The sequence below is a fragment of the Pelobates fuscus genome, chromosome 9 (assembly GCF_036172605.1).
Source record: "Pelobates fuscus isolate aPelFus1 chromosome 9, aPelFus1.pri, whole genome shotgun sequence".
NCBI classification, from domain to species: Eukaryota; Metazoa; Chordata; class Amphibia; order Anura; family Pelobatidae; genus Pelobates; species Pelobates fuscus.
The window spans coordinates 32,702,493-32,729,010 of NC_086325.1; the positions used below are offsets into that span (position 1 = coordinate 32,702,493).

General features: G+C 36.9%; 1 protein-coding gene across 2 annotated transcripts in view; it reads left to right on the plus strand.

Moving 5' to 3' along the window:
• Positions 1–26,518, plus strand: part of DACH2 (dachshund family transcription factor 2) — a 423,481-nt gene that overhangs the window by 276,340 nt on the left and 120,623 nt on the right. For both annotated transcript variants that reach the window (XM_063431857.1, XM_063431858.1), the window contains exon 4: positions 23,866–24,024. In XM_063431857.1, coding sequence (XP_063287927.1) covers positions 23,866–24,024 — 159 coding nt within the window. The remainder of the gene's footprint in view (positions 1–23,865; positions 24,025–26,518) is intronic.

The window sequence follows — 26,518 nt, forward strand, 5'->3', positions numbered from 1 at the left end:
TTATGGAATAAGAATGAGATTCTCCTATATGGAGCAAAACATCTTGGTGTGGGAGAGGGCTCACTACTAAGCAGTGCACAGAGGGACACTTTTAACCCCTTAAGGACCAAACTTCTGGAATAAAAGGGAATCATGACATGTCACACATGTCATGTGTCCTTAAGGGGTTAAAGGTATGTAACTTTTTTATTTAGTTCTTTATTTTATTTTAATTCAATTGTTTTGCATTTTAATGTTTTATCTATGTAATGCATTCAAATGTATACAGTCAATTTTTACCTAGATAATACATTAAATTCTATCTTGGTGAGCACTGTTTTTTTGTTAATCGATGTAAATTCAGAGGGTTGCAGGGCGACTGAATTCTTGCTAACTCGTTAAGCACTTCCATATTAGCACAGAGAGTTTCATCACAGCTCAAGGAATTTTGGAGCAATATTGAGAAAGGGGCAACATGGAACCTAAAGTATCCAAGGACCATAACTAGTACAATAAGCCACAGTGGTTATGGTGTTTGGAGTTTCTCTTTTAGTACTATTTCATTTCTAAAATTAAATTATGCCCCATGGCATCAAAGATCTTCAACATTTTTTTATGTGTGCCAAAATCATTTGTAGCACTTTCTTCTGAATGGCCACTATTTCTAATCATGTCCCAAGTCATTTGACGTGTCAATGTTATTTTGAGGGTATTGATTCAGTCTTATAAATGTTTAATGTACTGTCCATTTACCAGTGAAGCTTTTATACAGGGAGTGCAGAATTATTAGGCAAGTTGTATTTTTGAGGATTAATTTTATTATTGAACAACAACCATGTTCTCAATGAACCCAAAAAACTCATTAATATCAAAGCTGAATATTTTTGGAAGTAGTTTTTAGTTTGTTTTTAGTTATAGCTATTTTAGGGGGATATCTGTGTGTGCAGGTGACTATTACTGTGCATAATTATTAGGCAACTTAACAAAAAACAAATATATACCCATTTCAATTATTTATTTTTACCAGTGAAACCAATATAACATCTCAACATTCACAAATATACATTTCTGACATTCAAAAACATAACAAAAACAAATCAGTGACCAATATAGCCACCTTTCTTTGCAAGGACACTCAAAAGCCTGCCATCCATGGATTCTGTCAGTGTTTTGATCTGTTCACCATCAACATTGCGTGCAGCAGCAACCACAGCCTCCCAGACACTGTTCAGAGAGGTGTACTGTTTTCCCTCTTTGTAAATCTCACATTTGATGATGGACCACAGGTTCTCAATGGGGTTCAGATCAGGTGAACAAGGAGGCCATGTCATTAGATTTTCTTCTTTTATACCCTTTCTTGCCAGCCACGCTGTGGAGTACTTGGACGCGTGTGATGGAGCATTGTCCTGCATGAAAATCATGTTTTTCTTGAAGGATGCAGACTTCTTCCTGTACCACTGCTTGAAGAAGGTGTCTTCCAGAAACTGGGAGTTGAGCTTGACTCCATTCTCAACCCGAAAAGGCCCCACAAGCTCATCTTTGATGATACCAGCCCAAACCAGTACTCCACCTCCACCTTGCTGGCGTCTGAGTCGGACTGGAGCTCTCTGCCCTTTACCAATCCATCCATCTGGCCCATCAAGACTCACTCTCATTTCATCAGTCCATAAAACCTTAGAAAAATCAGTCTTGAGATATTTCTTGGCCCAGTCTTGACGTTTCAGCTTGTGTGTCTTGTTCAGTGATGGTCGTCTTTCAGCCTTTCTTACCTTGGCCGTGTCTCTGAGTATTGCACACCTTGTGCTTTCGGGCACTCCAGTGATGTTGCAGCTCTGAAATATGGCCAAACTGGTGGCAAGTGGCATCTTTTGACTTGACTTGACTTTTCTCAGTTCATGGGCAGTTATTTTGCGCCTTGGTTTCTCCACATGCTTCTTGCGACCCTGTTGACTATTTTGAATGAAACGCTTGATTGTTCGATGATCACGCTTCAGAAGCTTTGCAATTTTAAGAGTGCTGCATCCCTCTGCAAGATATCTCACTATTTTTAACTTTTCTGAGCCTGTCAAGTCCTTCTTTTGACCCATTTTGCCAAAGGAAAGGAAGTTGCCTAATAATTATGCACACCTGATTTAGGGTGTTGATGTCATTAGACCACACCCCTTCTCATTACAGAGATGCACATCACCTAATATGCTTAATTGGTAGTAGGCTTTCGAGCCTATACAGCTTGGAGTAAGACAACATGCATAAAGAGAATGATGTGGTCAAAATACTCATTTGCCTAATAATTCTGCACGCAGTGTATACAGCAATGTATAAATGGGAGCTGCACTGTTTTGCTGAATTTAATATTGGCTTTGTTTTCCTGTATATGCTCCGCAGAATTGCCTGGTTTCGGTAATGGAATGAAGATAAAGTTGGTTAACTAAATTCTTTCTTTAACCTTCTTGTTAGGAGCGGTAGCTTTGTGGGACACGTGAAGTTTACTGAATAAAAACGATACAGTCATCTGTAAAATATTGTAATTTTGTAGAAACGGCAATGTTTCTATTGCAAATTTAAACACACCTCTAGTGGCTGTCTTATTGACAATCAGAGGTGCTTCTAGAGGTGCTTCTATGTGAGAACCGAGACAGACTCAATTCTCAATCAAATGCTTCTCCTATAGCAGTGTTGGATTGGCACAGTGTGGTGATTTGTGCAATAGCCTTTAAATGCTTCTCTATATCTTGATGATCTAAGCCAGGGGAGTTGAGAGGCTGCAGTGAGACCAGCATGGCGAGTGCTGAAAGATATGTAATACAAGACTTTTAAACCATTACGGATGAGGCGAAGAACACCTCAATAGGTAGGGGAGTACTATGGCATATGTTTGTATTCTTAATTCTATAGCGTTCCTTCAAAAAGGCAGTCTAAGAAACATTACCTCTACAGCTCAGTGTGGTGGTTATGTTTTTAATAGTTTTTGGGTGGCATCCTACGAGATCGCCCCTCTTTAGCCTCATTGGCTATGTGGAATACAAACTTGTGAACCATCAATCACTGTCAAATTTGTCTTTATCTTGGAGAGCAATAATAGGCATGATAGAGAATTGGGCTATACCCGCCTGTAACATTCTCAGCCAATCAAATAAAAAAATAATAGTAATCACATACATACAGACTGGATCATATTTTTGTCAAACTGGTCGTTAATGGTTTCATAAAACTCCTGGATACTATTCCGAGACTCGGGGCAGCAAAACCAGTACTACAACCTCTTAGTGGTTATGTTGCTTTGAGTGTCCCTTTGATGTATTTTTGATATTGCTGTTGGTCTGTCCTCCATCTGTATATTTGTGGAGTTATTACACCACTTTTCACCCAGCATTTCAGATGAATGCTTCTCCTTTAGACATTGTGAAGAATCGATGAGTCCCAGCTACTCTTTCCAGTAAATGACTTCATATCTTGGAAAAAAAGGACTTTGTTATCGCATGCCTATACAAAAAGTGTATTTTATCAAATAACGCAATAAGTGCCAAGACACATCGAGTTAATCTTTCAACAGGTTAAAGTAAAAAAACTAGAAATATATTATTAAAGTATTCACAGACTATTGTCTTCAAGCATAACACAGGCAAAACAAAATCTGAAGGTTACAGATGTTTAAGCTAAAACCCATGCAAGTCATTAGCAATTGTGCAATGTTAAATCCGTGTGTGATACCGGAGTTAAACAGTTCTATTCACAGTACACCCATACTCGCTATCCTAAAAACAAAGTATTTTTCTTGGGATTCTATGGTTTTGGCAAATTGGCAAAAAAAAAATTAAAAATCCTCTTAACTGAGGAGTATCCTGTAGCTACACGCCTAAACCAAAATATGGTGTGAATTGTTTATGTCTGACCATGTCCTCTTCTGACCACCCTCAAGGTCTGCTCCGAAATGAACGCTGAAATGTTTCTTGATATGAATGTAGAATTTTAGTTTATGAAACATCAACATATCCATTAGCATTGTAACCACAGAGCTCTTAAAAAAGTTCACTCATATTTCTTACAATAGATCCCCCAGACATTTTCCAAGCTTTTAAATATCATACAGAATTAAATAAATGGGAAAATCAAAGGCATGTCATGTACTCAGGCATTTAACATAGTATATATTCATGGAAGCTTCTGTACACGGATTAAAGCATTTGTTTTTCTTTTGTAGAAACTTGCAGTTACCACGCATGATTTAGTAAATGCTTTCTTGCGATCCCCTGTGAGATATCAAACAGTGCTAAGTATTTCCTTAGGAAGTCCAAATGCAAAACTGCATGTAAACTCTTCTGTTGACTAATTTCCAGTTCAGAAGATTCTCCGAGGCACAAAAGAGAAGGGACGGGGGGAAATGCAATGCCTTGTGGCATTCGCACAGTCATGGACAGATTTTTTTTATTTTTCTTTGCAAACAATGTTCCAGTTTGCTTTGCATCTCACTACCTGGCTTGATGCTCACTCAGTAATGCAAACATCTTTCAAAATCTGTTTAAAAAAACACCATACAAATACATCACTCAGAGGAATATTTAAGGAGCCATCAGGAAAGGAAAAAAATCATTGGTTTAATGGAATGCTGTCAAAGAAAATCAGCATCACAACCGACACAGGGGCAGAATTGATACTTTTGCACTGACATGTTAAAAGAAAATCCTATGCATTATTAAGGAAACCTAGAAATCTGTCAGCTGTATGATTGCCGAGTTAGCAGAGGCAGAAGGATGCTTCAGAACTTGAAAAGAAACGCGTAGGCACAGATCCATATTGTAACCTTTCATGTTTTACACCCACTATGAAAACCCAGCTATTACACGGTCAGCATTTTTTTCTTCTTACTTTTTCTCTTCCACATTATCAAGTGCTTCAGATGTCAGAAGAGTTTGCTTTTTTTTACTCGGAGAACTAAGATGCCTAGGTTGTTATTTTGCTACGAGAGTAAAGATGACAAGACTTAAGCTCTGGATATTTTTCTTCACTTCTTCGAATGTCATAGAAGTTACTGAACCTCAAGGCAATGTTTAATATAATGCTATTTTTTATGTTTCAGCTCTGCATGAAGTGTAGATTTAAATTGACACATATTTTTTGCAAAAATATCAGCAATATCACTGATGCTAAATTTTATTACCACGGCCAAAGTGCTACAATAGTAGTTTTTTTCCCCAATTTTCGACCTAAATAAGAAACATGGTTTAAAGAGTGGTTTTAGTTTTAATTATAAAATGGCACTACATTTCTGACCGGACATTCAAGTACCAGAACAATCTAAAAATATTTTTGAATCACATAAATGGTAGCTTTTTGGTTGGACACAGTGGCTTTTGAAGATCATTTTTATTAAGGTCCAAGTCATGGGGTCTGAGCATGAATTTTTGCTATCTTTTCAGGTGTCATAGCATTATTGTGAGACTTTCATGTACACATTTAAGCAGACTTAGTTGTCACCCCAAAGGTGACAGTGAATGGTAGATTTACTTACCTGAAGCTGTCCTTCTTGGCCACTGCCATCTTTATCCATGGTACTGGCTCTCCATCTGGTACTATGCTAGTGCTTGACTCTCGCACAGGTGAGCAACTCAATACCATGGGAGACTCCATAGATCACATCTTGTGATCAGTGAAAAGATGGAAATGATATAGTGAAAATTATATAAAAGTTGACGGCAGAGCTCCACCGTTTGTCAACTTTTGTCGACCTCAGGCTTGTCCATAAGACAAAGTAGTCCATACTTTGTTTTATGGTATATTTGGATTGCATTGGAATTTCAGTGCAATCCCACTGCAGTCAGCATTAGTATTTCATAAAGATTATATCTTTAAGAAATACCGAGAAGTGACAGGGCCGCTTGCATACATTCTCAGATCTCCAAGTCTACTTCTCAGGAACTACATCATCATGTTGCTGCTGAGCATGTTTCTAATCATTGCATGTGTATCTTTTAAGGAAAGTGTATTTAAGTTAATTTCTAATCTTTATCTATTCTTTAAAGGGACACTATAGTCACCATAACAACTTTAGCTTAATGAAGCAGTTTTGGTGTATAGATCATGCCCCTGCAGTTTCACTGCTCAATTCTCTGCTATTAAGGAGATAAATAACTTTTGTTTCTGTTTATGCAGCCCAAGACACACTTTCTCTGGCTGTTATTTACCCAACCTGCATGAAGAAAAATTATTTTATTTTCAATCAGCTGTTTTAAAAATATTTATCTCTTGCTCTGTAAACAAAACTTTGATTACATACAGGAGGCTCCTGCGGGGGTCTAGCAGGCTATTAACAGAACACGAGATAAGACATTCTAAATTAAACAGAATTTGCAATAAAGGAAGTGTAAACATTAGATTACTCTTTACAGGAAGTGTTTAAGAAGGCTGTGTGAGTCATGTGCAGGGAGGTGTGCCTAGGGCTGCATAAACAAAGTAATTTAACTCCTAAGTGGCAGAGAATTGAGCAGGGAGAGTGCATGGGCATGATCTATACACCAAAACTGCTTCATTAAGATAAAGTTGTTTTGGTGATTATAATGTCCCTTTAATCTTTATCCTACCCTTACACTATCTCTTTATCCCGTCGTTACAAATATAGATCCTTTTCTGAATTATACCTTTAGAAATTTGATATGAGTTGCACTTGTGTTCTAGTTTTGCACTTGTATTTTAGTTGTTCCCTGGTCCGAATGTAAGATGCATTTCATTTGTTGTTAAGAGCATTGAAGTGCTACATTAATCCAGACAATTTGAAATCAATTTAAGTAAAGCATAATAAGACTCATATGATCACAAACTTACATACAATACTGTATATGTGTTTTTATAAGATTATACTTCACGTGATACAACAAGCTGGCTTAGCTTCTCTAAATGTTTTTCATCTAAAAATATGGAAATCTTCAAAGACAAGACTCTTAAAATCAAAAAGACTGGTCAACGTGACCTATTTTTATTTTAATTGGGGATCGTGATTAAAACACTTCATACCACCTTACAACGCCTGGAAAAATAAAACTTTAAGAGTGGTCAGAGTGAAACAAATACAAGTCACTCTACTGGGAATCATTGTTCCGTCATATTGAGTGCAAACGGTTACCTGCCTCTGCTAGACTACAACTCCTATCATGCTCATGATGGTCCTACTCAACCCCAGAAGCTGTTAATAATACCCCAGAAGACAGGATAATATGCAGGCCTTTCTTTTATGGCATACTTAACCTGCTGACTCAATGCAAAGTCAATGAGTGACATTTTTAATTCCTGCACAAGCATGGCTGAGGGGTCTATTCCCAGAGAATGGGTATTTTTTTCAAATATACTTCAAATCTTGACATTAGATTCTTAGCCTCTTGGCAGCATCTCCAGCTATCAATAGGATAATATTCATAAAAAAAAACAACACACCTATCATTAGTCTGTACCATGCCAATAGCCTTCATGTTGTTCATTGCAACAAAAACCTTTGGGGCACTGCCCATCTGTCCCTATGGACCAGCCTCCAGTAGGACACATACAAAATGAATACTTATAAGCTAAAGAAAAAATTACAGCTGTAAAGTATATCGTTTTTATATGAATTCCTAAAATTACTCATCTTTTTGAGAAGCTTTTGGAATGAGTTTTGCTGTCAATGCTCAATGAGAAGCATTTGATTTAGACATTTAGTGTGGATCATCATTAGCTGTAGAGGAGACGGTGTAGAATGCTTGATTTTGACAGCCATATCTTAAGTTAAAATGTAAACATCTTTTCACTGAGTCATTTTAGAGCTTTGGAGGCAATGCATAGTCTGGCATGTGCCCTGCAGGTGTTAGCATTAAAACCATATACATAACAAACCAGATATAATTATAATTGTAATAATAAACACACCAAGACAGAAATGGCTGTAATATTTTTTTTTAGTTTATAAACACATTGTAACAGTAACTTAACTCACTTTGAAAACCATGTAACTTGTAACCGAAAATTTCCGATCTCAAAACCACCCAGAGATTTAACTTATGACTCACCATAGTTCTGCCCTAAATAGCCAGAACTTAAACATATCAAAAACCAATACCACATAGTCCAGCCCCCAATTGAATAGGCAGATGACCTTACCCCAATAAAAGACCAAAACAAAAATAAAAAATAGGGAGGGAGGGCAGGGAAGCAGCTTCAGCACAAAGTCGCAGACGCCCAGTTCACTATTGGTTCAGCTAGCACCAAGCTGTTACCTCTGAACGGCTTACATAGTAGGTTTATTCCCACCGAAAAATGTCCTTGCGGACAAGCTCTCCAATCGGAACAATGAATGTGTGGACACTTAAAATAACAGCTGACCACTAGGGTATCGCTGCTGGCACCAAAGCCGATGCTCTCATGACGCAGTGCCAGCGAGTGCGGCTCACAGCACCATTAACACTTTGAACCCCGCAGTGCACATGAGCACATGGTCAATTGATCATGCGCTGTTATTTTTGTAGTTACAAAATATAATTAAGTGACGAGTAATGCTATTTGCTCATGGATCCAATCAACATAGGTCTTGCTGACATATTGTTTAGCAGTGTGAGATGTTAAATTGACTCTAGCTGCTTGTCTACAATTCCCACCATCCTCAGCCACTCAATGATCGTATTTGTAATCCACCAGCAGGTGATGGAGCCTATTTTTCAATCCATGAGTTGCAATCGTTAGACAATTTTCCTGAATGTCTGAATGCATGTTTCATGTTGTGATGGAGCAACAATTGTTTCATCTGTACAGTGTATATGTAAACATGAAGCTCTGTATATTACCCCCATTGTCCCAGCAGTTATCGGACTACTTATACAAATATGCATTTGGCACGTAGCAAAGCTCGTAATGTAATAATAGCTGATTAGATAACATTTTTGCATCTGGCCTGGCTGACAGCTCTACAAGTCTGCATACAGCTGTCAGAGTAATTTTAGGATTGCCGCAGCGAGAAGTCTCGTTCCTTTTGGGAGCCTATCTTCATTGGTATGTGTAATCTACGCCGCGCTGCACCCTTACATTGCCACAAATTGGGCATTAGGCATGGCTCTTAGACACACAAACTGTTGGTTTTATTGACAGAGCTGCATTCTTCCATCAACACATTCTTTGAAATAATTTTCTGAGACATTACACAACCACAAAGTAATCCAAACATCTAAATATGGACACAGTTATTCTGCTGAGTGTCAAAAGGTGAACAAAGTTATCACAGCAAATGCACTAAGCATGGAGTTGGTCAATAGCCTCTCTACTATGGCTTTTATTGAAGTACAATTCCCAAAATTCTCAACCACCCTTTGAGTGAATGGACATGTTGGGAAGTGGACTCTAAGAATAGCCGATTGTCATCAATTGCATATGACTATACTTTACTTTAAGAGACATTTGTTGGGTGTCCAAGTTCTGGGCCCCTTAAAACTGCATCATATAGGACAGAGTGGGGTTTATTTTCTAAATATAGTGGATCCACTAAAATCTATATTCATAACAGCCAAAAAAGCAAAGTTTAAATAAATAAACATAATTATTAGAGCTCCTATTGGTAGGGATATGAAAGTAAGGGCTGGGAGGAGGCTCTGTGATGATATACTGTATCATTAGTGAAGAATGAAAAATAGAGCAGTGTTCCTGTCCTGACAAGTGGTCTTTCACAACAGTGAAATAGGTTGTTTACTATAGAGTGAATTTTCAGAACGCAGTGTGAATCTCAAATTTTACACTGAAATACAATGGAAAGCAATCTTCAATAATATGCTATGTTTTCAGTTAAGCTGTTTTAGCGTTATGTTTAAAATTTATTTTGAATTTACACTGAATTTGCAACAATTGAAAAAAATATCAAAAATAAAAAAAATCAAGAGTAAAAGTGCACACTAAAAAAAGGGGGGGGGGGGAATACTTACTGCAGGGTGCTCCAGAAAGGGAGGGACAATCCCTGAAGATATCAAATGCAAAAAAAAAAGAAATATCCAGGCACACCTTCTGAAAGGCAGTCTTTATTTAAAACAAGTCTGATAAGGCTTGATACAGGCTCAGAGAGAAGCCGAAACATGGTCTCTACTTCCTTGTTCAATAAAGACTGCCTTTTAGAAGAAACCTCACACTACAGTGCAGCACTTTCATGTGCTACAATTTGCAATTAACCTGTGTATTGTGTCCAGGAATAGCTAGTGACTCTGTCAACCCTAGCTGGAAACTATGATTTAAAAATTCATGCGCAAAATCCCATCTTAAACTGTGCTTAGAAAGAAACGCGTGGACATTTTCACACATTTTCAGAATTACAAACAGTAAATTCCTAATTGCGGTTGGTCTGTCTGTTTGGAACACATGTAAGCTCAACTAGAACAGTCCGTTTTGTATTCAATGTTCAGGTGCACCCATAGAATGAGAGCTCGGAACCGACTGTTGCCCATTGATGCTTTGGCTAATGCAGAAGCACTAATCTGAGCAGTATAGAGGGGCCAGGCTGCAAGTGGGCTAGGACTCTCATTCATTGTTAAACTGTTCAAAAAGTATTTACTATCAGGGGTGCCGGTCTTGAAAACCTACTTTCCATACTAAAAAAATATCACCTAGTTAGGGAACGTTGTACATCTTTGTTATTATAGCCTTCATTACTAGTCTTTATTTAAAGATAGAATTCAGATCCAAGTTTTCCTGCCAATTCTGATTGGCAGGCAGTATATAGCATATATATGCTGCAAGATTCATCAATAATAAACCACTTGATTTCTGAACTTTAAGAAATCTGAGAATATGAGAATTGTGATAACGGGCAAAAGGTTAGAGAAACCTCAATACCTTGCCCTTCTTTTAGTCCCCAATCAGATCTCATTTTTTTGTTTTGCTCACTGGGTCCATTAGTGAGAGAACCTATACTATTTGCACATCAGACTAATCCCACCCATAAAGGCAGTCCAGATCTGAAAGTTCCCTCTGGGATACAGCAACTCCCGACTACTATTTTGACCTTCTCTGGGCCTCATCAGCGAGGTGTAGACGAAACCTCTCTAGGCACAGTGAGCACGGGATCCAAGCTTGGACTAACCTTTTAATTTAGGGAAAATGCAGTAAAAGTGAAGTAAATGCATTCAACAAGACTAGAGATTTCCTAACTGCATCAAATGAACTAGACATTTTCAGGGCATCACGTTTCTTGTGCTATCCATCAACTGTATCAGTGATGTATCGAAGAACATGTTCATTCTGAAGGCCCCGAACAACTGCTTACGAAGCGTTACGGTATATTGTTCTTAGAGCAGGTGCTAATAAACAAAATAAACAAATTTAGAGCCAATTTAAATTTCAGCTACAGATTCCATTGTTAGACATCTTTTTGACATTTTAGAAATGGATAATTTATAAAAACAGAAAAAGTCTTGTTCCAGTGAGTTAAAGTAGAGGTGCGGCATGAACTAATCTTCATTTCCCTCCTATCTTCTTACAGCAGCACTAATGGAAATGTATTTTGTTTAATGACTCTGAAATCCTGTTTGTAATTAGATGTGGGAATTGCTCTTACTTTGTACCAGATGATACTGGAATAATAATATCAGAGATGCTACACTGAGACCACTATCCTCCTAAATCTATATCATTTTTCATTTTATTGACATGACAAGTGTGCAAAGAACAAAGAGGATGATTAAAATAGGAAGGAAAACAACCTTTAAAGAAAACACACAATGCAAATACATCTATTTCTAGGAAAGTCTGTTTTTTTTTTTTTTAAGATTGATTTTATTTCCCCTGTATCATAAAAAAAAAAAGCTGGTACATTTTGGTCAGTCGATAAAATTTGTAACATTTTTGTTTTTTTTTGTTTTTGTAACAGAGTATGACACAAACAGAAATATAAATAGAAGAAAAAAATGTCCAACGATATGCCGACAATTTCATGAAATTGAGAGGGTTAATGTAAATTTATTTAGACCCCATTAGTTAGGAAAGTCATGACGCTAGATGGCCAGTGCATCACAATTCAGGGTAAGGTGTTATTTACTAAGTGCCAAAAGGTAATGTAACCTGCAATTAGACACACAACGGTTTATTCACTAGAAATCAGTTTGCAGTGAATTGAAAACCGAGGTGCCAGTTTGTTTTTGTTGAACTTACAGTTCCAGCAGCAAAAGCACATATCTCCTTATGTGCAATGTTTCTTGTTGAGAGATTGTACATACAGATATTTTGCACCATAATCACTTCAAATCGCTGGAGTGATCATAGTGATTGGAGCAATGCTTTAAGGGAGCTTATATCTCTGGAAAAAGTTGATTTCCCAAACTGATGCACTGTTGGTGAAATAGGGAATGAAAACAAAAGAGAATACACTAGTAAAATGTAGGGTCTCCCTAATATTCCGTAATGAGATGGGCAGTGCACTGTATGGTGATTGAAGGTAAAAGTTAAATGTTTTGGTTCCGCGGATCCCTATCGTAGGTGAGCTAATGGAATGGCTGCATACTGTATGCCGTTCTTATCCATTACCCAATGTGCATTGGGTAATGTGTTAAATAATGAATAGAGGGGACTCTTCAGACTCCTTATTAATTAAAAGTGTCTCATGCTCCCTTCTATATTGGCACCCCATGTATGGTGGTGGGTAAATAATGTGGACTAATGTAGAAAGGGTGCCCACCAACAGCTTCACTTGATATGTCCCACACAAATATAACCATGGAGGTTTCCAAAATTCTGTGGTTTGATATATTATATAAAAAAAATATTTAAAGGGACATATATATGCCCTGTCCCCTTAACACCGCAATTGTATTATTAATGCAGTAATTGATAATTACCATGCAGGATTAACTCTAGTGCCGCTCTGCATGAGAACATCTAGCATAATCTAAAAGCCCATAGGAAAGCACTGAGCAATACTCACCTATGGGGTAGTTCTAATGCAAAGGCGGCGCTCGCCGCTCATGCGTATTAGGTCCCCCTGCCAGCTGACGTGGGAGGCTGACGAGGCAGGTGGACAGTGTAGGTCACTTAAGTGCTATGAAAACAACTTTGTATTCTTAGCACTATAGTTTCCCTTTAACACACTTTCATATTATGTAAATATGTTGAGTAAAATGTACCATTTGAGTAAAGCGCTACCGAATCTGTTGGCGCTATATAAATGGCAATAATAATAATAATAATAATACCATGCAAAGCCAATTATTTCCTTTACTTTACAAACATTTGCTTAGTGTAGCAATATTTTATGTTGCTCCATGAATAGCTTGTTATTTTGTTTAAACTAGGTAGGAAAAGAAACATTTTTAATAAATCAATTTTGGAGATTGCTCTCTACTTTAATGGGACACTCCAATGCCCGAATAAAAAAAAAAAAAATGCACATATTTAATTATGACTTTTGTATCCGGGGGTGGGGTAGGTTGGGGGGTAAATACATAAACAGCTTGCAGATCTCTTGTCTTAGGACTTTGCAAGCACTCCACTTATTTTCCCAGTCCAGACTTCCTGTGACTGTGCAATCATAGACATCCCTATGCAGCCAAATGAGAACTTTTTGCAAGGCAGGTGCTCTGAGCAACTTGAGTTTAGCTCCACTGAACTAACAGAAAGTAAAAAAAAGGTCCAGTTGTCTGATTGACAGCCAGGATAGTGTAATAATGTTAATTTGTAAAAGCCTCAATTTCTATTGAAATCTGCATTCTGTAACATGAGAAAAGAAGACACATGCTTCAAACATAAAGCACTTCAGCAAGCCGAAGTGCTTTATGTGAGTGGAGTGATCGCTTAATGTGGGATAATTATTACAAAAATATGAATCTTAAAAGTAAAACTTTGCATCATTTACATAGGTCATTAGGCATAAAGTTCTCCTATCTCTTGCAACAGCTCCCTGTGATTTATAGATGCAATGATTAGTAAAATGTACATGCATATGATGTATATCCCATAAATTCCTGATGGATGGGACAACAATAAAGAAAATAATGAGAATGTGAGGCTAATGATTAGTTGAGTCTCTTTCCATTTTGGGATTGTCTTCTTGGCGTGCCAGTGCAAATACTGATGTTTAACGTTTAAAGAGCCACATTTTGTTCTTTCATATTTTATTTATTTATTGCAACAAAATTGAATGTCACTTACTGCATGTCATGTCCCTTTAACAAAAACATATTTAGAATGATTTTTAAATCTGTTCTGAGTGATCTAATATTAAGGTTGAAACATTTTTATTTAATATAGTTGACCCAAAAATGTTTTCCGTGATTATTAAAGAAACATATATTCCTGACCCTATATTGTTAAAACCATTGCCCCTCTAATTATATTAAAATCTTACATCTATTCAAGTCTGCAGCTGCTGCCTCTGCCCCTGTCTGCCTCTGACCTGCCTGCTGTCTGCTGACATAATTAGAAGCAGTGGTCTGAGCCTATCACAATGCTTCCCATTAGGATTGGCTGAGACTGTTAAGGAGGCAGATCAGGGGCAAAGCCAGCACAAGTCAAACACAGCCCTGGCCAATCAGTAACTCCTCAGAGAGATGAAATGAATCAATGCATCCTAATGTGGAAAGTTCGGTGTCTCCCTGCAGAGGGTGAAGACACTGAAAGGCAGTGCTGCACATTGTGCAACACTGCCCCAGAAAGCACCTCTAGCAGCCATCTGAGGAGTGGCTAGTGGAGTTATCACTAGGCTTTAATTTAAACACTGCATTTTCTACTGCAAAAAGCCTGAAGGGAATGATTCTACCTACCAGAACAAATACAATAAGTTGTAGTTGTTCTGGTGACTATAGTGTTCCTTTAACATCTCATTACATGTATGTGGTTAAGATGGTATAGTTAGACTTTTTTTTAAACTGAGAGATTTAATTAAGAAAATCAAACTTCAGAATGTCTAATTGGATACATTCATTCCAAACAATAATATAGTTTTCAGTAGGGTTGTCACTTTATGACATTTAACCACATAGTAGATGTTCTCCTTGATGCAGCTTAGATCATACATTCTCAGCGTGAGTAGCTAGTCTTCTCAGTTGTACATCTTTAAAAGGTTGAATTTGCTTGAGCACAGTTGGTTCTTTCATTAGTACAGGTGGGTATTTTGGAATGACTATGACACAGACTGATCGACCTGTATTCGTGATCACAGCTGGTGAGACCGGAGGGCAGATTTGGGGAACCCATAGCTCTGAGGACAGACACTGAGACACTGTAATTAGTTGAAAACATCACATGCAGTTAGCAGATCAAGTCATTTTCACAAAACATGTGATTCTAAGTAGCTTTCTGCATAACATGCTATAGGAAAGAATATTTTGCTATGTTGCTAGTGATTATGTGGTATTCTAGGTCGCAACATCATCATTTTCACCACACTTCTGTAAATTAAGAGGGAAATTGTGTAATTAGCAATTTGTTGTTGTTATTTACTAAACTACATATTGCATAAATTGTAACATTCTTTCACTTTAACTTTAGCTACTTTTACTACTTTGTAATTCTCTTGCACATTATCCACAATTCCAAGCTTAAAGAACCACTATAGTCACTAAAACAACTTTAGCTTAATCAAGTAGTTTAAATGTATAAATTATGCTTCTGAAGCAGCACTGCTCATTTCTCTGCCATTTAGGAGTTAAATTACTTTTGTTTCTGTCTATGTAGCCCTGGTCACACCTCCCCTGGCTGTGACACGCACAGCCTGCGTGAAAAAAATGGTTTCACTTTTAATCAGATAGTAGCTGACTTTTTATCATGTGCTCTCAAATTGAACTTTAATCACATATAGGACACACCTGCAAGATCTAGCAATCTATTAACAGTGCAGGAGTTAACAAACCAGAATATTAAACAGAATATGCAATAAAGGAAGTATAAACATTAGATCTTACTTTACAGGAAGTGTTTAGGAAGGCTGTGTAAATCACGTTCAGGAAGGCGTGACTAAGGCTGCATAAGCAAATTAATTTAACTCCTAAATGGCAGAAAATTGAGCAGTGAGACTGCATTGGCATGATCTATACACAAAAATGGCTTCAATAAGTGGTGTCCCTTTAATAAATAACCACATATTTTTGTAAAGCAGGTCATAGATCAGTTTTTGGGGGACAATTCCTGTATGCACTTGTACTTCCTGTTTATTAATGCACACTCTTGCTCACACTATCTGAGTTAAGTGCAATACATTACATCTTCCCCCAGCCTAGTAAAAACACCTGTCATAACAAATAATGAAAATGCCGAAGAATATAAACTCATGTGTATATTTAACGAGCATTCACAATTCACTCTCAAATAGTGACACTACTAATTTGATATTGCTATAGTCTTTATTAATCTCAGTTCTGATATTATGAATCCCGTTTGAAGACCTGGGTTCTTGTAATATAGGGGTTTAGGCTAATCCGTTCCTATTTATTACAGAGTGAATTTTCCGTTTGCTACAATAGCAGTCACCAAAGATTCTCTATTTAAGTTTTTTTTTTTTTCCAAACAGCTAGTACTTAGGGGAGGGATATATTTGTCATTATGTTTAATTTGCACGTACCTTACTGAAGTAAAGGCCAGGGGAGCTGGGCCGGGAACACAGCTGTACTGGCGTTACAACTAATTGCCTCTCCATCCTCAACCTCATTTATCTTCATTTCTTCCCAATTATACCAAATTATCAATAGTCTCTGTTGCATCAGAGTCTTAATCCCCTTTATTCAAGCAGCATTAAGCAATGGCAGATGAATTCTTGGAGGGAGTCAGGGTAAACAGCCATGAAATGCCACCTCTGGCAGATGGTATTGCTCACAAAAAATGTGACAAAACATTTGGAATTTGTTACTGGGCATTGGTATGAGGATTCAAGCTGTCAATATTTTTTCAAAACATAATCAAGGTAGCAGCTATTTAGGACACCCAGACAGAGCAATTAAACTGAGTGGAGCGCTCGACAAGAAGGACGGATAGGAAGACGCATTTGTCTAAATAGGAAATTGTGTTTCATCCAAGATTGTTTCGAGGCGAAATAATATCTCATTATTGCTGCAATGATATTTCATTATTTCAAAGCATTATTGAGAATAGTGTCGGAAGTATTAATAAAGAACTACAATAACTGTGACTTTTATAATTGATGTAGAATGTTTATGCTTAGAGTGTTGGCAGAACCTTGCAATGATGATCAGAATCTTTACTAAAACGGTATTATGGGTAATACTGGGATCCATATTGTTAGTCATTCTTACCCCCAATTTTTATTTCTCTAAACCTACCCTGTGTTTTGTTACATTTAGGCTGGGCATGGCAGGACACAAACCCTGGTGGCCGAATTTTTAGTAAATCTGTCCTTGCTTTGGCCTGATCTCCAGTCTCTGCTGTTTTTCAAGCACAATACAGTATCACAGACAATGAGATATGATGTCAAAACATATATCAATGAGCATTCTGCATTCTGCCCATTCTATTGCATGCAGAGACAAAGAAACATAGAGAGTTTTACATTGCACACAGCTACGATGATACACTATCAGGTGCAGTTCTCCATGCACATTTCAAAGTTCTCAGGTTACAGCTGCATTTCCCTTATCATTTATTAATATTTCCGTGCAACCTTTGGGGTTTTTCAGTTAATGTGAGTGCTATACTTTGAAATTTGCTGCACATTTGTCTACAATCTGCCAGGTTCATAACCCTGAATGTTTTCTTTATTTACAATCCTAACCCTTGAGTTCTTCAGGTTCATTTTTTTTTGCAAGGTTATATGTCGGTAATACATATCTTAACCCCTTCACTCCCGAGTTCTTTCCAATAAAAGTGATAATGTAACATATGATTATTTGCAATTAAATAAAACATTGCATTCAAAGGATATCTAGGACATATACATTGTGTACAATCATATATTTGTATTCATTTATATATTTTTTTTATTCATCATTTTCAAATGGTTTTTTATTCATCATTTTTTGGTTTGCCTTATATTGCAATATTTCAGGCTGAGTCTGAATCATCAGCAAAAATTAGGAGTACCATCTTTTAAATTTACATTATGAGTAAAGCAAGTAATGTGTAAATGCTCATATCCTCTGTTTATTGGTGTATGTAAGGTACCAGATGGCCTTTTTAATAACAGCGCTAACTGAAAATGCAAGCAGAATATGACAAATGTATATATGTTGGCATGATGCCTATATACAGTAAGTATAATTATTCTAAGTAGCTGCACTATGTAAGGCATTGTGGGCTGCACCATATACGACTGTTAGAGTGCATGGAATTTGGTAATCAGGAAAATTGATGCAATTTGCAGTCTCTCTGCAAAGATGCAGAAGGACAGAAATGAACAGTGGGAGGATTTTTTGTCAAAGGGTTACTTCAATCACCATGACCACGTCTGCTTTTAGTTATTGGCACTTGTGTGCCGGCGGCTAGTTGCCCCAAGCATTATTCATTAAAACAAAGTATTTAGATAGAAGGGTTGTAGTAACCCTTTAAAGAACAGAAAAGTTAAAATTTAATGGAACAAATGTGATATTATTTGAGTCTTTATGGGGTTTAGTTTAGTTTACATTCCTATAGGGTACCTAATCTATAGATTATAATGCATTTTAATAAAAAAAAATGTTTTTAAAACACAAGCGAACAATCAAGATGTGAGCCCATGTGTAGGCAGGGGAGGTTTATATTTTTGTCACAATGTATGTGCTAATCTATTATTTTAATATATATAAAAAGATATCAACTATATTACACTAACTATGCTTGAGGGGTTAGGTAAATATCGATATATCACATTGTTATAGAATGACATATAACAATATTTGTTAAAATATCTTGTACTGACGGTACTATCAGCCTTATGGCAAAAAAAATTATAATCACAAAATAAAACAATAAAACAATAAAAATGAAATCAAAGTAAAAAAAAAAAATGTATTTAATTCCTGGACTTTATTCTTTAAATTGCTATTAGATGAGCACTACCATGCAAATGGTTTATTATCCTATTTAACTTTATGTACAGTATAATCAATTGTATGTATTTCACAGTGCAATATTGATAGCATATGTTATAAAAATCTAACTGTCATGTTTCTCCTATATAAAGTGACTGTGCTTATATTTCCTTATCTCTTTCACTGCGCTAAGAAAAAAAAAACATTCTAATTATATATTGGCATTTAGAGTTGCTCTACTCATTGCAAAGAACAAAGCCACACAAGATAGAAATGATCTGGAAAACACACACACACTTCCACCATTGTATTTACGCAATGTATATATTTTGTAACTAAACTCAAAAAGGATTCCAATGTTCTAGAACAACTATGGATGTAAGTTACAGGTGTTAGTCTGTTCAGTGGTCCTTCTTACACCTGACAACTTGTCATATTGCAACAATTAGCTAGGCTATTTTATTTTATCTTTTTTTTTTTAAACTTTTCTCACAAAGTTTAAAGCATGGTTCATATTTTCAGCATTTCATTACATAATTATTAAAAGATTACTTCACCTAAGTAGTGACAGACATATTTTTTAAGTATGACTGACTGATGGACAGATTGGGAATTTCAGAATTAATGGGCACATTTTAATGCTTTGGCAGGGCTAAGCAGTAATTACATCTGCTGAACCACTTGATACATTTTTGGATCTAACCCAGTAAAGCCATCACTAAGCTTTCCAATTTGACACTTTAACCTGCTGTAAATCATAGTTTTCTTCAACAGCAGATTCTACGTTGTGATGTGACCAAGTCTAGAGGGTACAATTCTTCAAATGCTTAAGTTGTGGGGGTTCCTGCTAGGAGTATGATACAACCAATGTCTTTCTTAATTGCCTAAATAGCATCATATCTCAATAAATGTCAACACTGCAAGCTCTGTACTTTTTGACAGGACTCATATAAAATGTATAGCAATAGCCTGATGGCCTATTCCTAGACTATAATATTAGCTGAGTGGTCCATACGTTGGTGGTACATTCGACAAACACCTTCTTCTGCACTGGTAGAATGAGTACCCCTAATACATTGAACCTTTCATTTTAATCAGTCGCTTGGGCCTTTGATGAATATAGTGGTGTGCTTTTTCCAAGGAAATAGGAACTCCCTAAAATATCACCTTAATTATTGATTGTAAAAAAAAAGATATACATTTTCCAATATGCAAACGTAGAAAATCGTAGATCCTTTTGGGAGCTCCTATTTGTCTTAACCACATTGGTTCCAAGACAGTTTTTTTGTAAAATATTTCTTGTCATTATCATTAACTTATGCTTGGTCATAACCTTCTAACTCATTGTACAGAAAGTGTTTTACTCTAACACCTTGTAAATCTATTGAGATATATGTCCGTTAATATTGTGTCTACCCTTACCCCTTACTCCCCCCCCCAAAGCTACATACTTAGCTACATACATATTTAGGCTCTTGGCATGTAACATATAGTATGCATATAATAATGTATGCTAATTGCTATTCTATAATCAGCCTTTAAATGAAGTTTCTAGAGAGTGAAATAATATTCTATATATCCAACAACAACCAAGGTTGTTATTACAATCTATTAAATTTAACAGTGTTGTTTGCATACCATTGAAATATACTCACTAACCGTCGAGTAAGTGCTTATAAAATTAGGACCACAACAGCCGATTTAGAGAAATGTTATCACATTTAATTATTTTCGTCTAAATTTGGCAAGTCAGAACTCAAATCAGATCATGTTTAGCAAATAATTTTAGATGAGGTGACTTTAACAGACCCAATTTTATTTCTGTTTTTGGGGCTCTCAGAAATGGTACTTGTCTTAAGCCTGCAGAGAACACTGAATTTTAATTGTAAAATATATATTTAAATGAGGGAGGCTGCTGGTACCTTCTGTATGCATCTTCTAAGCTATTAAGCTCTTCTAAATATTCTCTGCACCTGTCCAAAGCATATATCTCTGCTGTCATTGAACATATGGACCATAAATACTGTTGGTAAAATAACTCCCGATAATAACAAAAGCAAGGGGAAAAAAAATAAAAATTCACCTCCATCTCATTTGTTTGCCTTGATTTATAGACTAAACCTCAGAATTACGAGGAAGGTCTTTAAAGAAATCTGAACTCATTGAAAAGAAAGCAAGCTTGTGTGTTTCCTCTTTTTTAACATTTAAAGTGACTCTGTCACAGGCTGTGTTTTTTTTTTATATCCACTGCCCTCCACCCCCATGTATTCTCACTTCTGGGCAATGTGTTTTTCGTTTCTTAAATGTCAGGTCTTGGTTCTAGTTGCAGCCATTTTTTAAAATTATTTATTTTTGACATGCATCGATATAGCATGGATATTATACATATTCAAGATAATAAAACACAGAGGTTATCCAGCAAACAATACGAGAAGCTGCACGTTTCTAAAGTAAAAATGAAGACAAGATTAACACAATGCATATAAATTGTCACAGAGTAGGAAGGTAGATCATAACATTTGCACTGGATATATAGGCAAGCAAGATTAGTTTTAAACAGGCAAAATAAGCAGATGTAAAGAGTGGTAGTACACCCATGAGGCCCTCGCAAATAGGCGGTTGGGAAGCAAGACCCTAAGTAAGATGGCAGTAAATGGAGAGAAGCAGATCAACGTGAAAGGTAGAAATGACTGTCTTAAAACATAAACAGAAATATCATTATGTGACATAAAGGCATCGGGACTGTGGTGAGTCTGCCATCAGGAGTCTCAGTCTCTCATTAACCTATGCCCTTCTGGGGAAGGCCTTAGTCTGGCTGTGGTGAAGTGGTCATCAGGTGAAATGTCCCACATAGCAGACATCAGAGATATGTAAGAGGGCTGAGTGGCTGCTTCATTTGCCTCTCTGTTACAGCAGAGTAAGGCCTTCTTGAGTGGAGGCGTGATGAATGTTTTTTCCCGCTCTCCACCACTCCAATATACAATTGGTGTCTCTGCCTTGTGTGGCCGTTGGGCTTTCTTCCCTGTGCTCTGTCTTGAGTGAGAGACCCTGAGGAGGGTGAGTAATCAGTGCAGCAGGGGCTGCGATTTGCATGGTAGTCACCAACTTCTCCCAAAAGACTTCTACCCAACCCAGCACTTCCCACTGCAATTTTGCTTGCCACGTGATGCCTGCTGTACTTTGGTGCTGCGTGCCCTCAGATGTCAAAGGTACCTCTTGGGTGTGGACTTGGAAAAACCCCACTGGTAAGAATGGGGGGAACAGGACACAAGCTGGCGATGGACTCAGCTCAGGCTTCTTTGGGTGGGATATTTACCGCCTCTCCCTTCCGAGGTGTGCACCAGGCCACAAAATGCTCTGAGCCCCCTTGAAGACCGTGTTGACTAAATACATTGCTCATCGCTTCTAGGTGGATCGAACCCAGGCTAGGGTAGCTTCTGTGTCAATTTAGGGTGCATTAGGATCCAGTAGTGACCCAAAGAACCTCCATTTTGCCTATAGTTGCCCGGGGCTTTCGTAGAACACGTCTTCCAGTCATGGCAGTCAAGCACCGCCTCCCAGTTTCAGCCATTTTTTTAGTATCTGGCAATGACATTGAGTCTCTGCATTCGTCTTCCCTTTGCCAGTTTTTGCTAACGCTCAATCCACACTGCACATTGAATAGCTACATTGGGGGACATGTAGGAAAGGTGAGCAGTATGGGAAAATTTCACATACAAATAATGCTAAAGAATAAGCTTAGAATAATTACCTCCTTAAAACAAGGATAGTGCTCTGGTTAATATATATATATATAGTAAAAAAAAGTAAAGAATATTAATGAAATGTATTGTTTGGCATTGAAAGGGTTTGTCTAAGCTGACTACGATTTGTTTTCCAGTTACACACAGTTTAACACCTTTATCTATAGATAGGCATTAAATAGTTCATCTATGCTGATCGCATTTTCTATACTGCTGCTGTAAAATCATTGGCTATTATCCACCTCACAAGATCAGACCATCTAAGGAGTCACGTGATCTCATTGACAAGCAGTGGTTTTTGAAACATTGTGTATTGTCGCACATGAGTTTATTAAGAATAGATGAATATTCATCCTGTTAATCATTTTCTTTTAGACAATTCATCAGTGCACAAGGTAAGCTTATTGATTAGCTAATGGTCCTGTTTGCAAGCTTTCAGTATTCCCATTAGCTTTATTCCTTCATCATCTGGTAATGGTCAGCGGTGATCTATCTTGCATTCAAAAACATTAATTAGTTGAGAAAGGTATCATGTTTACATAATCACTTCTGATTTGGTTTCCTCATAATACAGTAAATAAAAATGATCGCAGGGTTTAAAGTTTGAACCCTTCTGTGCTGCCAAACAGATTGTCAAATACTTAAAGACTGTTGACACACAGGATGTGATGTAACCTCTGCATACCATTCCATAATGCATAATGGTAACGGAGGTATTTTTAAATGCATTTTAAATTCACTTAAACCTACCCTTTTAATATAAATGATTGATTTTTTATTTTTTTTTACTTCGAAACAAATAGTTGACTGTGTAACAGCCCCAATATATGAAAAATATCCTGTTGTATCAATATAAAAAATGGTCCAAGCCAATTAAAGTACGTAGTGGTAATAAACCTTCACAGACAAAAAAACAATGACATTGCTATAAATGGCTCTCTGATCCTGCTGTATTCAAATAAATGCATTAACATTTCAGTGTCACTATAATGATAAGGCCTATAAGAAAAACAAAACAATAATTTTGATGGGGATGTTTGAAATGTATACAGGGTATTTTGTCTTGGGTTGCTTTGTTTGGGTGTTTGGATTGGTGAAAGTTGACCAGAGATCTAAATAAGTAGGATCATTCTTTCTCTATGATTATAACACAGGGGTGAATGGCACAACTTGATAGTCTCCATCATTGTGTGTCCTTGCAGGGGGAAGTGAATCGTCATGGGATAAAGAAAAGCTTCAGTCTCCAATCACAACAAGTGGGTCACAACATGGAATTGGTCATGTCACGTTGTCAGGCCAGTCGAGTCTTGGAGGTGCACATCCACTCAGCCCACTCCAACAAAATCACCTACTAGCCAACAGTATGTATTCCGAAGAATCATTTTTTAAGAACGGGTGCCTTTAATCTTTATTATCTTGCAGCCAGTTAAAATGTCACTTAAATAAATAGCCAATTAAAATGTCACCAGTGTTTATGAGTACTGAAGGGAGATGCTTATCTGCATACGTTTGGTTAGCAAGACAAGGCAAGCTGTAAGGGTGATATTCCAGAATGCTTTGCTAAACACTATAGGCTTCATGTCTTTTAGGATATTATTGCTATTATATATCAATCTCATTCAGTTAGATAATTCAGTAACGTGACAGTAAAGAACCAAGTGAGCTATTCATGCAATTAACAGATAAATTAACCGTGGCTCATTTGCACATGGCTATTGCATTTCTTGTAAAAAAAAACCCAAAAAATTGAAATATTCAAAAGGAATATAGTATCCTGATACATTTTCCCAATGAAGCATACATCTCCCTATTGCTGTTTAATAGCCCCGAGAACTACAAGCTATTCTTCTGCTACCTTATCTTATGGTAAAAGTAAAGGGTGGGCTTCCAGTAAAAATAAATGGTTGTCTAAACCTCAACGTATCCATTCCTGCCCCTCCACTCACAGAATGATATGCTGTACAGTAGGACAAATATTTGGCTGTGAAAACAAGAGTCTACAGTTAGATCTGGAATGTTCCCAAGTTGAGTTATGCTAACCTTTCACGCATATAATACCTGCCAAGATAATAAATACACCTTGTTGTTAAGGAAATATTATGACTATACTGCTTTCTGATTGGTTAGGCATTTCTGTGACATCAAAACCACAAACATGGACGCCTGTACTTGAGTGTTGTTCTGTTGTTAGTGACATGCAAGAACACTAGGAATTATTCATTACCGGTAATTGAGTTTGATTTTCGTTGCAAGAGTCATTGCAATAATCTAGAATTAATTTTATTTTCATAGGATACATTTTGTTAGGTCTCCTAAATTAATCTTATTTAAGTTTCTGAAATGACATAAACTAGAATATTTTTCACAAACGTTATTTAAATTAGAAAGTAACAGGTAAAACTTTATTGAAGAAAAGAACATTTTAAAATGCCCCGTGAATGACATGTAATTGTCTTAAAATCATATTTAATATTACACTAGGCTGTTGTATAAGTCATTATAAAATTATAGTAGGGAGTAGATCATAAAGAGAACTGTGGTTAATTCATTAATTTATGTAGTGGACATAAAATTAAAAATGTCCTACAAAATTAGTTTTAGCTTCAAATTAAATGATCTAACGTATACGTTCAGGCAGCATGTTCCAAATATACTATAAATTTGTCTCTGGTAATGAGAATATGTGGAAAGTCAGGACTATAATTTTTTTTATCATCTTAAGAAAAATCGCAGTGCAGGTTTTACATAATTAACAAAGTGTTGAGACAATATTTGCACAAGTCTGATTTAACGCTTTGAGTGCTTGAGGGTCAAACCGCAAATTTCACTGCTTTTCAATGTTGTGCGCGTGCTTTTGGCACTCACGGGTTATGGTATGATACCTAATATCATACAGACAATGGTTCACTTACTATGTTTTAGCAGATGGTTAACAGCCAACAACTATTGTTCGCTTGCTATCGTGACAGATACAGCAGTATTCTCAATCAACAAGTGGCGGCTCGTGATGTATAAAGATGGCGGTGAGCTGCCCCGCCAGATTTGTTGGATTTTACCCACTTACCCTCATTAAGCGTCATGTCCTGGTCAAAACCAGTTTCATCTTCAGTCACCAATAAAAACTGTAGAAATAATCGTGACAGACCCAGTTCTTTTCTAACACACACTTTATCAATAGTCCTATTAGGACTATTCCCCCAAAATAATCTTCAATGTAAAACATGAACTACACTCAATCTTCCAACCTTAGAACCCGGGTGCAACCAGATCCAGGTTCAGCACCAAATCCCAAATGTAATACTTCAAAAGAAAGGATAAGGTCACTCCAAAGGTTCAATTTCAGGCAATTTATTGTCACCAGAATGTGCAAAGCAACGTTTCGTCCAGTGTGGTCTTTATCAAGTATTTCCCCAAAAATAAGACATCCAACAAAAATAAGCCATAGCTTATTTTCGAAGGATGCTCGTAATATAAGCAGTAACCCGAAAATAAGCCCTATGCGCTAGTAAGCCAATCTAAATCAAGGGAAGTTTCCGCAAACATAGACTTGTGGGATTCCATGTGCTAGTAAGCTTATCTATGTTCAGAGGAATCCCCCCGAACATAGACCTGCTTTCTAGCACATGCTTTCTACTGTTTTTCCCCAAAATAAGATTAAAAAAAAATTAATACAAGACCTGGTCTTATTTTCAGGGAAAGACAGTATCTATATTGACAACTAAATGTTCTTTATTCTCAATTGGGAGTGGCACAACATTCACCATGAAATTAAACTTACCATCAGAGAGACAGCAACGTCCGTCAACTGCCGATAGAAAGAGAAAAGAATATATTTTTCATCATAAAGCATTGATG